The 14495-nt window shown below is 46.5% G+C and overlaps 1 protein-coding gene across 3 annotated transcripts in view; it reads left to right on the top strand.

Moving 5' to 3' along the window:
- The window catches only part of LOC144094220 (uncharacterized), a 91548-nt gene that overhangs the window by 69990 nt on the left and 7063 nt on the right, over positions 1-14495 (top strand). For 2 of the 3 annotated variants that reach the window (XM_077628153.1, XM_077628152.1), the window contains exons 14-17: positions 2404-2436; positions 4174-4207; positions 6149-6207; positions 14159-14466. In XM_077628153.1, the coding sequence (XP_077484279.1) occupies positions 2404-2436; positions 4174-4207; positions 6149-6207; positions 14159-14466 (434 nt within the window). The remainder of the gene's footprint in view (positions 1-2403; positions 2437-4173; positions 4208-6148; positions 6208-14158; positions 14467-14495) is intronic. The other variant, XM_077628154.1, reaches the window with a different exon arrangement.

Raw genomic sequence — 14495 nt, 5'->3', positions numbered from 1 at the left:
CTGGTTATCACAGTTTTTAAGCAAATGTCAGTGTAGCATAGCCTCTGTGATCTGCGCCAAAAAATTTGGTATCAACACACTCATATTAATTCCGAAATAAGCTGGCAATGGCGACACCTGCATTTTTTTCTTTTATTGCTTTTAAAAACTCAATTTTCAGTCAGACTGGTCTCTCTGCTATTAGAATGCCGTAGTCTGTCAATACAGGCCGACTTCACTTTGTACTCAAGTTCCTTTAAAGAGCCGTTGATTGAGAGTTTTTAGAATTGGATGAGTTTCAAGAAATGGACTGTATGACAGTTGCAAGTAAACAATTTGTTTTTGGTGCTACCATCTTGAACGGAGACGTAGCAATTGCTGACCGAATCCGTGGCTGTGTTCATGCTTCTCTCCTTGGCATGATTCTATGCTGAGAAGCTGAGTGATGGCGTCACTTACAGCAGCCAGAATCCGTATTCTGAGTTTGTGTCACAATAAAGAGCGTCATAATCTGCTGCAGCGGCTGCACCTTATTGGTCAAAGCGCCGGAAGCAGATGTCAGTTCGGTTGAGACTGTGAGTGGCGGCAGGATGTCACTGCATTGCGGTTGCCGCAGCAAAATGACCAGCGGCGCTTTTGCTCTTTTCCGACAAATGGAATGCGACCAATGCGAGAGAAGAAACATCCAGCCATAAGTTTAGTTGCCCATCGGATTCCACTGTAAAGGGGCAAATATGAAAGCTGCTTCGCTTGAACAATGGACTTAAACAAATAGAAACAATTGTTCAGATACCCTTTTCTGTATCAGAAAGGCTGGAGGTGCACTTAAGAAGAGCATATCGTGCTGCGAAACGACACATGGATTTTCAGTGACAGAAGGTGGCTGCTACAGCCGTTGATCGCCTATGGTATATAAAAGGCAGCTAGCTTGTTCGCACAACACGGCACTTTACATTTATCTTGACGGTAAAAGGGAATGGAGAGGAGAATTTGTGGCATGTACTCACTCTCTGCACAATGCGTGCTCCCTGCCGCGGTGGACAAGACAGCGTGATGACTTACCGTCTGCAACATCGCTGAACGCCAAGTTGGTGCTGTGATCAGACGGTTGTGCAGACGGTAATTTACGTTTTTATTTCTTTATGCAGGCACTAAGAACCGCGAGATGACGCTGTGAGGTTTTTTATTTTTCTGCTGCCAATAAATAAAAGGGAAGAGCTAAAAAAATCTTGCTGTGTTTTTCTTCATAGTTGCGTTGGGAGACTTCGCAGACGAAGTTTTCTTAAGTTCGCCATGGTACGAAGCGCAGGCATGCCCGCACTGACGCTTTAAAACTAGCTTGCAAGCTAACTCGCGAGCTCAATGATGCAGAGCCACGCCACTGCGGCTATCGAGAACCGTAAGGGACACCAAAAAACCACCTCTGGCATGTGAGATGCTTCGGTGTAGCAGCGTGTCGCTGGTGACTAGCCATCTGTGCACGTGAGTGGTTTCACGCTGGCAGACATTACACAAGAACATGATGCAGGACGCTTCAACAGCTAATACAGAGCTCTAGAATAGGAAATGCATGTTTGCGCGCACTGAACACAAGTATTTTGTGGGTCATACTGCTTTACGTTACATCATTCAACATGCGCAGACGAGATGACTCTGATAGTGGCGCCATCCAGTTTGAAGGAAGAGAACGATTTCTACACCAAACCGGTGCTTGATAGGCCTAGAAGCAACTGAATAGTCCAGCTAAAGAAAAGAGGCCAAATTTATCTTCCAACCAATTTGTTATACGCAAGATAAGACAAAGTGAAGGTCCCGTACCTTGTTTATAGCCAGGTCACGTGCCGAAAAACGCAGTAATATCCACGAGTTCACTTTGAAGCGAGAGGCACCGCTTCAGAGTGCGCTGCCATGTTGGCTGTCCTTGAGTATCTGCTGCTAGAGGAGCGTATGCTATGTGTCTGATGTCACCATCACAATTTTCGACCCTTTTTGCTGCATCCGAACCACCACATCCGCTTCTGGCGTTTCAACCAATCAGGTGTAGCCGCTGTGGCAGATTATCACACTTTTTATTATGACACAAACTCTGAATACAGACCCAGATTTCCACTTTCCATCACCAAGCAGCGTAGCATGGGGTTTACTGTGGATGGCATTTCTTTCTTCATTTGAAGAAGCTGGATGTGTGCCATGCCAGCAGATGACGTCGTCATGTGGTTTCCACATGGCACTGTGCTATGTGGAGAAGTCTGGATGCTGTTGTTGCTTTATTTCGTGGCCACACTGCCATTCTGAGTGCTACCGCAAAAAAAAACAACGTAAATTTGAACCTTCGAAGCTCTTCAAGTTATTAACATAGTTCAGCTTCCTTTTTGAGTCTTTTAGTGTTGGAAAAACTTGTGAACCGCGCTTGATCTGTTGCAGATAAGGCTGTTCCTGGTAACTGCTGCAGTCCATGCAAGTATTCAAGCATGCAGTGCTTGCTGATGGCACTCTGACAGTCTCTGGGAGCAAAGCTAATGAAACCAAACCAGACAGCCTGACGGAACTTGAAACGTGTCCTTTGACTGTACCAGGCCAACAAAATCTTAGTGGAATGAGTTGGGTTGGGGTTTGAAACCAGCAGCTTGCAAAGTAGATACAGTGTGTTCAGCCATGATGTGTGTTCAGAGAGGAAAAATAGGTTGCAGTTCTTCAAGACAGGCATACCTGCTGGAAATGGCTCACTGCAGAGCTCACTCTTTTCAAAGCATCCAACACCGGTTTCCTCGGCTACGGGTTTCAGCTTCTGCCCAGTAAAACTTCAACTTTGGCAAAGTATATTGGAGATTACTTAGAGTTGGTCGGCTATGCTGATGGTCACACTGGTTTCCGGTTGTGTGTTTTTTTTCTTTTTTCGGAGCACAAGCCACCGTACTCTTTCACACTTCACGAGCAATGCTTTGGAGGCTCTGCAAGTAGTGTGCGTGACCTTCTGGCGTGGAATCCAATGCCTGATGGCCTGAAATTAGCATTAAACTATTTCACAGCTCTTGAATTCACTTTGCCCAATCATTGGAAACATTTGCAGGCATTTGTCGTAAGCTCCATGTTCAAGCTGTGCTGCTGTATTGCACACAAGGTGTCTTGTTCTTTGCACAGTGAACATTGCCTTGCACTTGACTTGTTCCTACTTATTTGATGCACTCGTTTCTCCTTGACCCAGCGTAGTAGTGCCTGGGTGAAACTTCTCACTGTACAGTTGAAGCTAAGGGCATTCCTTTTTAGTTTCTAAGGATGTCTCACCGGCTGATGAGCACATGAAAGCAGCGCACTTGTAAACGCTATAGCAGGGGTTCTCAGCTTTCTTAGCATTGTCAAAAAGTGCCATGGAACCCGATGTGTGTTGACTTTTGTCTTTTCTTGCCTGAAATACATCCAGAAAGGAGCATGCAGACTCTCTCTGCACGCACATTAAAGGAAAATGGACAAATTTAATTAAAATGACTGTCTATAGAGTAACACAGTTTGCTTTGAGCAGTCATAGTATTAGACCCAGAATAGTGTGTGCAAGGTTCATGCGGAACACAATTTGGGACACCCTGTTGTACAGATCTTTTCAAAAAGAGGTCGAAGGGCGGCGCCATATTGGGCATAGGGTTGTGCGCGTAGAACAAGAGATAGCTGAGGATTAAGCTCAGCCGCTGGTCCGAGAAACACAGGTTCTATCCCGGCCCCCCTCATTTCTGCCCCGGTGGCTGCATTTTGATGGAGGTGATACGTTGGAGGCCAACGTACTGTGCAATGCCAGTGCATGCTAAAGAATTCCAGATGGTTTAAGTTATCCCAAGCCCTCCACTACGCCGTCCCTCATAGCTTTCGGACATTAAACCCCATAAACCAAACCAAACCAGTTAAGAATTAAGCTCTGCCTTGCTCTTCCCAGAAAACTGGTTGTCCCAGGGGTCGTGAAGTTTTATAGTGGAGCCACAGGAGGTTGTCGTTTGGTAGTGCTGCTTGGGCTGCAGTGTAAAAATGTACAAAGGGTTGTCAAGAATTGCCAAGTAAGTTATTCACACTATGAGACCATTTATTCAATCCTTTCTTTTTTTTTTCAGTATTGTCCTTTTTTCTTTTGCTGATCTTTAAGTTAGTCTCATTTTGCATTGCTTTCAGGAATATTGAACGTGCACCATTGCTTTCTTTGCCTTTCAGTGCCAGCGACGGCTTGGAAAGGCAACCCTCGCCGGTGAGTCCAGAATTGCAGGGATGCTCTTACTTGTCCCTGGGCATGGCATCTCCATCTGCCTGGCCAATATTATTCTTGTTTCTTTTACTCGCCCATCCTAATTTTGCTGTGTCCCGTAGCCCATTGTGCCCTGGGCGGTACAGGCTTCCCACGCTACGCACGCTACTTTGTCTATGTCCCCTGCAAAGCGAAGGCCTCTCCCAGTCAGCCATGGGCTGTGCCAATCATAGCCGTCTTGTCTCAGCATATTTCCCAATCTCTGCTGCTTCACCTGGTTTGCACTCTAACCTAGCTATGCATCTTTCTTTGCTTGGAATCTACCTTAACAAGACAGATTGGTTATCTTTTCTGCACATTATGCATCCTTTCCAAATTCATTTTCTCCTCCTAATTGATGCTGGGATAAAGTACATTGGTTATTTTCTTCAATTCCTGTGCTCTTTTCATAGCCTTCTGTGCTATGCTCAAATCAATTTCAGCCCTTTGCTTTGGATAATGGGTGTATTAGCCCCATAAATAAATGCCGGTAGGACAAAACTCGTACATTTCTTTTTGAGGGATATTCGTGAGCTGCTGCTTGTAACCCGCCAGTGCCTGCCAGATGCACTGCAACCTAGTCACTTATTATAATTCCCAACTGTTATTCCTAACATTCTTATTCTGCTTGTAAATTTTCTCATGGTTTTGATCTCTGGGCACTTCACCTGGGTGGATCTTCTCCGTCATTATGGTGAATGAGCCCCGACTGGTAATTTGTGGAAAGAGAAGACATTAGATAAGTTTTGAAGCAAGTGAGGCATCACTGGCTACTGGCCTTTTTTTCTTTCTGACAAGCCAGGTGACAGGATATCTGAATTTTCTTGAGACATGCATATTTAGTGATGACACACATGCTACTTGTATCATAATGTCCAACAAGAAAGCTTTTCACTTAGCTGCCTTGCTAGCAAAAATAAGGAGGTAATTAGTGGATATGCTAGCAAATGCCGCCGGTGTGCTCACATATACCGCGACAAAACAATAATTTTTTTGTATGGAATGTGTAGGAAAAGTTTGTATGCCGGAGTGTGCTATTTTGGCCTCACCTGTACAGCCCTTATTAACTACATCACACCTCGCCATGTAATTGAACTGTTTTCCTTCCCACACTGTTGGGCATTCCTTCAGTTTTCTTATATTCTTTTTTTAGTCCCACTCTTGGGCTTTTTGCATTGCGGCTCTCTGTATAATGTGTGAAACTGGAAACAGTCCGACCCTGTAAATACTATTTCTTGTAAATATGCACTCGGTAAAGTGGACGCATGTATCCTTGCCTGGTGGCTGTCCTGAATCGTACACTATCTTTTTCTTTTTCTGCATGGTTGCGATAGTGCTTTTACGTATGCTTTCCTTCACGCACCCACCTTGGCTTCGGGAGGGAGTGGGTTCAGCTCCCAATACTGGCCGGCTCCCACCGGTTCCTTCAAATGGGTACTTCTTACTAGGCTTCATTACGATAGCTGCCACCCTTTCTTTAATGCTGTAGAATTCTAACTATATCCTTACAGATCTTGGACCTAGTTCTCGGCTGTCCTCTAACCAACAATAGCGCAGTTAAGCGTTGCCAGGTTCAGATTCCAGTGGCGGCCTGTCCAGAGCCAGAGATTCTTGGCACCCTCGGCTGCGTCACAGGTCTGACTGCCGCCTTAGTCAGTTGTTTCGCAACTGGCGATTCTGGTGATTAAGGCCTGAGGGTGGAATGAGATGTGCCTAGGAGCATGTATTTTTGGTGTGCTGTCTCTAAAAAACTACTGAGTAGTGGCACACTGAAAAGCTAGCTTGCACAGTAATTTCTTCTACTGCTGCCCTTAATTGTGATTAATTGCTGATAGTTTCACTGCTTGCCATTCTTCTTGAATTCACTTGCATTTCTCAATCTTTCCTTGGGATTCTATGTTTCAGGGAGTCGAGGTCTGGGCAACTTGCGCAAGCGGCAGCCCTTGACTCGAGCATTTTCTCAGGCAAGTACTTGGTCAAAATGCTAAAAATTTGGCTGGGAGTGCATAACCTTTTCAGGCACCATTCATCATTTTTCATCAATGAATTCATCATTTTAATTCAAAACAAATGTGCCTGCCTTAAATAGCTTGTCACGGTGCCTGCCGTGAGGCTGCCGCTGACGGCCACGATGTTGCAGTGGTGGAGCATGTCGTCACGTTAGTGGTGTGCTCAGGGCACTCACAAGAGGCTCACAATGACAGCAAAATAAAAAAGACGAGCGCATTGTTCCCGGTACCCGTGAGGTATGTTGCTGAGGTTGCTCGCAAGCTTGCAACATAAGCAAGATGTGCGTAATGCTGTTGTTGCTGGCAAAGAAAGGGCAGAAAAACCATTTTCATCACAAATAAAGTTTTTTTTTTTTTCCTGCCAGTTATCTGCAGTGCGTTTTTGATTGATTCTTACCATTCTAGGAGACTAATGGCGATGTAGCGAAATTTCAGTATTAGAAAGTAAACTGCTGATTTTACTGAAATTGAAGTTTAACTGTCTTAGAAAGCAATTTTCTGGAGATATAACAGTGAAATTGTAAGAGAGTAGTCATAAAAATGCCCAAATATTTTCATGTAAATGCATCAAGAAATAAGAAAAAGTTTGCTGCAAGCTGCATCCTTTAAAGGATCATCACAGGCTATTGTGGAGTCGGAGTGATGTTTTAACTGAAGAAGGAAGGCTATATAAATACGATGCAAAAGGGTGCCACAGTCGCATTCGGCCAGTTGTTCTGCCATGTCTAGAAGATCTGTGCTCAAGTCTCATTACCTTGGGGACAAATGTCCAGGGAATTATTATTGTGCACATAGAAGACTTGGATTGCAACATTGTGCCTTTGTTCGATTTCGATTAAAGGGCATAAAAGAGCTGGTTCAACACGACTTTCAGGTACCTAGGGCTGTTTGTCATGCTGTGAGCTTATGTATCAGGAGCCTTTCACTATGTTGTACCTTAATGACTTGGTGTGCTAAAATGTCTTAGCAAAGAATTCTCTCTCTTGACTGGCTCTTGACTGATGGGCTGTGTGGTATTGTGTACATAAGAATATGAATGTGTGCACAAGGACGAAGGCCGCAGTAGTTCATGCTATCAAACACTACAAAGTGGAAGACAGAACACTCTCTTGAAAGCGGAACTGTGTGCAGTTTTTAGGGATACATAAGGAATAATGGCTAGTCTGTTTGGCATTCGCAGCTTCTGATTAAGCTGTGAGACTGCCACCTAGCGCCGTATAGGAAAAATTTTTATGGGAATGGATATGAGTACAGTTATCCCTTAGTTTCCCATGCTGGATTTGCTTGCGGAAAATAAATTTTTACTGTACACATGCACTCATCAGGCCAAAACGAAAGCACGAGAGCCAGAAACTAGTTTGAATGGTCCTTATTTCTCGGAAAAGTAGGCGTACACATACGTGTGCACTGGGAGTGCTGGGTTACTCCTTGGGAAACTTGCGAAAGCAATCTCTTGCGCTGCAACCCCCATTCGCTGTTTGTTTCGCCTTGTGAGATACCAACATGCATTGCTTTGAGGCACTTCCTGTGCAGTGCGGTTCACACGATCGCACCCTATTGTGTCCAGAATGTTTAACACTCTGTTGGACGCAGTAGTGGCGAGAGTTGCCTTGTCTCATCATGATCTGTGGATTTTTCTGCACTCATGAGACCAAGGACCATCTGTAGTTTGAATTTTTCAAGCCAACTTTCCCAAACTCTTTCCATACTGTTTGCGAGAGAACGATGTGCCAACCTCAGATACAGCAGTATCCTCACGGTTCTGATGGCAACGCACATGGATGCACTGACAATCATTCCCCTAACAAAACTTTTGCAGCACATGTTGCAACAGATATTAGCAAGGGCATCTACTGCTCTTATTAGAATAGAGAAAAAATGTATGAATGAATGAACAGGTAAACATTCACTAAAAATGCAGGCACGTGGTACCCCGTACGACAACTTCTGGAGAACAAATGCCATGTTTTCTGTTTTGCTGGTGCTGTTGTCGCAGCACCTGCTCTCACCTAGAGTGGCTTTTATGAAGAACTCATGTGGTGCAAATATGATTCAGGAGATTCGTGTCAGATAAAAGATCTTGAGTCTTGTTATTTTTTGGCCACATATGTGGCTGCTGGAATACAAAGAATTAAAAGCACTCATTCTCATTGGTTCTGTGGTTTAATGTACTACAGTAAAACCTCTTTAATTCAGTCATTGGGACTGCGAGAAATCTTCGAATTAAGCGGGTTTTCGAATTAACCGAACACACCAAGAAATACGACTCAGGCAAAAAAATTCGTTGCAGGAACGGGGTACCTTTATTCGCCATACTTTGAATTACTGAAAGTAACCAGAGATGCTGGTTTTTCCGCTTCCGGTAGTTTGCGGCACCTAAGGTCATGTTGTCGAGTTGGTCAACTAGGTGAAACATTCGAGAATTTCCACCGTGGCACTCAACAAAACTGCGGATAACGTTCAGCGATCCGATAACTTCACAGAGAGCAGGTGCTCGGGGAGGCTCGTCAGTGTCGTCGTCGCTATCCTTGCTTTCATTGCGCATGTTCGCAACAGCAGTAATCTCACTCTCCAAATCTGAGTAGCCTCTCTGCTCATCATTCTCAAAGTTCAGATACTCGGCAAAGCTGACTGCGTTGGACTCTCCCTCCTCTGCGCAGAGTGCATTGATGTGGTCGCAATACTCTGCTCCTTCTTTGTCAAGCGTACATGGGTAATCAGCATCGGCATCAACAGTGCTTTCATTGGAAAAACCAGCGTGTTTGAAACACCGCCAGATCAGTGTGGGCTCCACTTGTTTCCTAGCATATACCATGAGGCATATGGCTCCGAGGAGGTCAGTGGAGTACTCCTTGCCATTGTCATAGCAAAGGAGCATGCGCTTGAGCAAGTTGTGCCGATAAATCTTCCTTGTGTGGTGAATGACGCCTTAGTCCATCGGCTGTGAAATCGAAGTGGTGTTCGGAGGTAAAAATACTATCCTGATGGCCTGGAGATGTGGGATGTCGCAATGTGCCGGGCAGTTGTCGACGACAAATAGGACATTCCTGCCTGTGGCCGCGAACTTGTGGTCAAGTTGCTGCACGTACTGCTCAAATATTGCACCTGTCACCTAGGCTTTCTTACTGTGCCTGTAGGCGAGTTCATCCTTTGGCGGCAGCTGTGCATTTTTGAAGCAGCGAGGCTTCCCCGTCTTCCCAACAACCAGTAGCGACAGCTTGTGTTTACCGCACATGTTCGCACAGTAATCCTGTCCTTGGCCTGTTTTCTACCCTTGAGTGTGGTGTTCTTCACTGCAAATGTTTTTGTTTGCAGCATCTTATAAAAAAAGTGCACCCTTGTCAAGGTTGTAAATGTCGTCTGCACCGTACTCGCTAAGCAGCGGCGCCAAAGTGTGCTTTTTCTAACCCTTGACAACGCTCCCGTTAGTACTGCTGCTCTCACCACAGATGGTCAGAAATGTCAAATTATTACGTTTTTTAAAGCGGCAAAGCCATCCGTTTCTGCACTTGAATTCTTCATGCCCAAGTTGTAGAGCTAGGTCGTTGGCCTTTTCCCGCAGTAGCGTTCTATTGACGGGAAGGTGGGCTGCGTTTGCTTTCTGCAGCCAGTGAAGCAGAGCAGATTCCACATCTTGATACGTGGGGGCCCGCACTCATGACCGCTTCAAAGAATGTGTCTTGCTGTAGGCCTCTATTATCTTCGGCTTGTTGCTCAGTATTGCGGACAACGTCGAGAGGGGCACGCCGTACCTTTTATCCAACTCAGTCTTGGAACAAGCGTTCTTGCCTGCTTCTTGGATCAAGCTGAACTTCTGCTGCAGCGTTAAAGTCGTACTTCGGCATTTCATTCACTGGTATGGCCACAAAGCTAGCAATTCTGCGCAGCCCAAAAAGCCGACCCCTAACCGCCGCGCACAACACAAAAGAAATGGCGCAAGCGAGACCTGCGTGGCTACTTGCAGCGTCGGATGCACGGGGGAAGAGCGGTAGTGATGAAAAACTTTAGTTTTTTAAGCTATCGGTAGTGTAAAAAACTATCGATAGTAGTACTATCAAAAGTGAGACTATTAATAGTGAGACCGTCAACAGTAAGACTATCGATATTCTGCGTTCGTTGCCCTGTGATGTTTCTAAAACATTTACGATGCCTTGTTGGTTTCACGGTATTATGAGGCTTAATGCCCGAAAGAGACTCCGGCTATGAGGGGTGCACTGTGCAGTTCTCCTAATGATTTCGACCAGCTGTGCTTCTTTAAGGTGCAACGAAGAATGCAACAAGGCGACGCAAGAAGAACGAATGTTAATTACTGTGCCTCATGATAGCATTCATATGCACTGTGCAAGCCTAGTGCATTTTTCTTCTACACGCCGAGCTGTATACAAGTTAACTAATTTTAAAGATAACTGTCAGGATTGTGAGAGCTTGCTAGAGTTAAAATCACTGCCACTTTAAACTGAGACGCAAAAGCGGGACAATTCGGCTTAAAAGGTAGCTGGTACAGTTTGAAGGTATTATAGATGGTGCTATTGATATTACTCTAGATATTACTATCGATAGTTTTTTTTTACCATCGATAGTTCGATAGTGACACAACTATCGATAGTACTATCGATAGTCTTGCATCACTAAAGAGCGGTTGCGGTTCGGAACACGTGCTCCCGCTGATGCTGTGTGAAGAGAGGGTGAAGCACGCCGTCGGATGGAGGGGGGGCAAGATCACGTGATAAAAACGGATATGCCCGCCGCGTTGCAGTGAAGCACGTCTTCTGCTCTGCAGGCGCGCGTTTCGGCGGTCCGCGGGGTGCACTGTGGACCGATTTTAGTGCTGAGAGTGCTCCGGCTATAAATCATCGCCATTGCTATGTGGCTTTGCCTCGCGGCTCTGTACGGCCGTCGTTTTGCCGGGTTTGCGTCGAAACATGAATCAGGCATTGCCACATAGCACCCGAAATTTTCTAATTAACCGGGCTGACATAGGCCGCCTGCTTGAATTATCCAGCCAGATTTAGATTGGAAAATACGGGACCGCAGAAAACCTTCGAATTACCGTATTTACTTAATTCTAAGCACCCCCTTTTTTTCACGATCGCGATGCCCAAAGTGAGAGGGGGTGCTTAGATTCGAAAAATCTAGACCCCCCCCCGGGCCCCTCTTTTCGCGGCGAAATCTCGATGAAACGGGCGCGAGAAAAAACATTTTATTTAGGAAACATTCAAAAGAAAAATAGCTGCAGACAGTGAACGCACCGCTATCTGCTACTCGTCACTCTCACTGCCACTCGAGTCCGTCGCACCGCTCGAGCAGCCGCTCTCAGTATCCCAGAGCAGGTCGTCTTCAGTTCCGTCGAAGTTATTTGTAATGGAACACTTCTTAAATGATTTCACCACAACATCAACTTGCACCCGCTTCCACGCCTCCGAAATCCACCTTGCGATGGTTGACGGGGGTGCTTTCTGCAGCTTTCCCATCGGCGTTTTCTTCCGGTCGGGGTTCCGCACCCATTCTTCATACTCCTGCCGAAGATTAGCTTTAAAGGGCTTGTTTACCGATACGTCGAGAGGTTGCAGCACTGGCGTCATGCCGCCTGGAATAACAACCAGGTCGCAATTGCTGTTTTGGAGCTTTGTTTTTACCTGGGGGGTGAGATGACCACGAAACGCGTCCAACAGAAGCATTGACCGTGTGCCTGCAGATGCGCCGAACAATGCTCCCGGGCGCTGCTGCCACACGACTCGAATCCAGTCGGACATCAGTTCTGCTGTCATCCACCCTTTCTCTTGGGTTCGTACGATGACATCTTTAGGAAAAAGCTCATTCTTCGGCAGGCTTTTTCTTTTCAAGATGATATACGGCGGCAGTTTGTGGCCGTCGGCTGTTACGCATAGCATCACAGTGACACGTTGCTTCTCATAACCTGTCGTCTTCACTTTTACTTCTCGGGCTCCTACTTCATTAACTGTGCACGCCCTCGGCATGTCAAAGTACACCGGCGTCTCGTCAGCGTTGCCGATCTGGCCGAGCTCGTAGCTGTGTTGCCTGCGGAGATTAATCACATACCGCTGAAAGGCAATAAGTTTTTCTTCGAAATCGGACGGCAGCTTCTGGCATATTGTTGTCCGACGCCTCAACGAAAATCCATTTCTTTTCATCATGCGCTCCACCCAGCCCCGGCTTGCACGAAACACCGTGCGGGGAATCTTCATTCGTGTTGCTATTTCCATCGCTCTGAGCTGAATTGCATCAGCAGTGACAGCGAAGCCTCTGCATCGCTCGCTGCGAACAAACTCGCAGACTTCTTCAATTTGCGGATGTCGGCCCTTGCGCGGTCCCGTGAACTTCTTGCGTGTCGCGGCGCCTTTGAAAATCTGGTCCCGCTGTTTTCTCCACCTGATGACGCACGCCCGGTCCACGCCGAATTCCGCAGCGGCACTGTGGTTGCCATTATCTTCGGCAAACTCGATCACAGTTCGCTTGAACTTCAAGCTGTAGGCAGCCCTCTTTGCACTCATATCGACTTGCGTTAGGCACGTTAGGCGTCAGGGCTATCAAGCAACTGACACTAGACAAAGCAAGGCGCGCCCGCGATGCCCGCGAAACCTGCCGAGCGCCGCCAATACCAGGCCCATGTGACAACAGGCTGACAGACCCGACACTACTCAAAAATAAATAAATAAATAATTACTACTACTGACAGAATTATTACGGTTGCTTTCGGCTGGTTTTTGGTTATTTTTTGCGTTCTGTGCCGCCTCTGTCCTCGCTTCGGCGAGCGCGGCCGCGGCCTCGCCCGCTTATCTGTTTTTTCAGCAGCGTCCGCTCCGGCGGACCCATGACGCGCGTCTTATCTTTTCTCTTTATCTTTCCTCTGATCTTTTAACTCTCCTCTATCTGCACGTGGCCGCGGTGGTGGCTTGGCTCGAGCCAGTAGGCAGGCCCGTGCAATTTCCTTTTCATCCTTCTCTCAGTCACAACAACAACAACAACGCGCAGGCCGCGCCTCCTCGGGACTGCACAGGCTCGACGAAAGAGAGAGCAAGTGCACTTGACGGCCTCGGCAACGCTCTCTTCCGCGCAAAAAGGGGGGTGCTTAGATTCGCATGCAAAGTTTTTCAGAAATTTTTTTCCGAAAATAGGGGGGGTGCTTAGATTCGGGGGGTGCTTAGAATCGCGAAAATACGGTAACCGAGTTCGAAGTATCGAGGTTTTACTGTAGTGCTGCATTTTGAATGCGACAGACAGTAGTTTGAATCCCCTTGTTTCGAAATGCGAAAATGCGCATTTTTTATCAGTGTTCACTGTTCCATGTAAGCAAGAGAATAATGTTACGCACTGCAAAGATTATGCTTATACAATTTAACACGTGTTGTGCAGAAAATAGGACACTTGAGCTCTGACTTAAGGGTATGATGTGGTAGCCTTAATGGGTCGCTTCAGTGACCTGGCATCCTCTTTGCATATCATGCTTCGCAGCCACGGACACTCTCTGACAAGATGCGCAAGGCCTCCCTTTAACAAAGTCTAGCGAACATGCCTCGGTGGCTTAGGGGTAGAATGTCTGACCCGCAATCCAAGGAACATGGGTTCGATTCCTATCTCACCCAGATTTCTTTTCAGTGCAAAATATATACTTTGCATTCTTGGATGCCATAATGAAGTCTGAGTCATGCTGCAACCTTATATTCACAATTTGTGATGTTTTAAACACTTTTTAAGTGCGGCGTTCCTTGTGTGACGTTGCGACCTTTTTGACCAAGCCGCACTTTCTCGTGCTCCGCCGGCTTCTCCGCTGAATGGGAAAATTAACGCTGCCTTGTTAATACATGTGGTGAAAAGCAGGGGATCTCTTTCAGTTGAGACTTCGAATGTGCCATCCTAAATTTCTGCTGCCTCACTCTGCATGCAGAAAGCCGCTTCTCCTGTGACGAGGAGCAGGACGTCTTCTCTGTAACGACCCTGGCCGACATGACATGCAGGGAGGAGGATCATATGGGCCGGTACAGCGAGCTGTACCGGCGGAATTCAATGGTGCCATCACACCTGAAATCTTGCTATCCTGTTGAGACACAGCAGAGCGCCATTCCAGCAACACCACTCAAAGGGGATGGCAGGTTTGTCTATGCTCCTATACTTGGCCAAGATGAAGACACGAGCAAACGGAAGCGGCCGACACAGTCGAGCAGCAGCGACGAAGGCGCTTCCAAGCCCATCTGGGTGAGCATATCCACCAAACCTATTGTACA

Source organism: Amblyomma americanum, chromosome 6, assembly GCF_052857255.1.
Source record: "Amblyomma americanum isolate KBUSLIRL-KWMA chromosome 6, ASM5285725v1, whole genome shotgun sequence".
NCBI classification, from domain to species: Eukaryota; Metazoa; Arthropoda; class Arachnida; order Ixodida; family Ixodidae; genus Amblyomma; species Amblyomma americanum.
The sequence above is the reverse complement of the archived record's forward strand: the minus strand, read 5'-3'. Positions and strand labels throughout refer to the sequence as shown.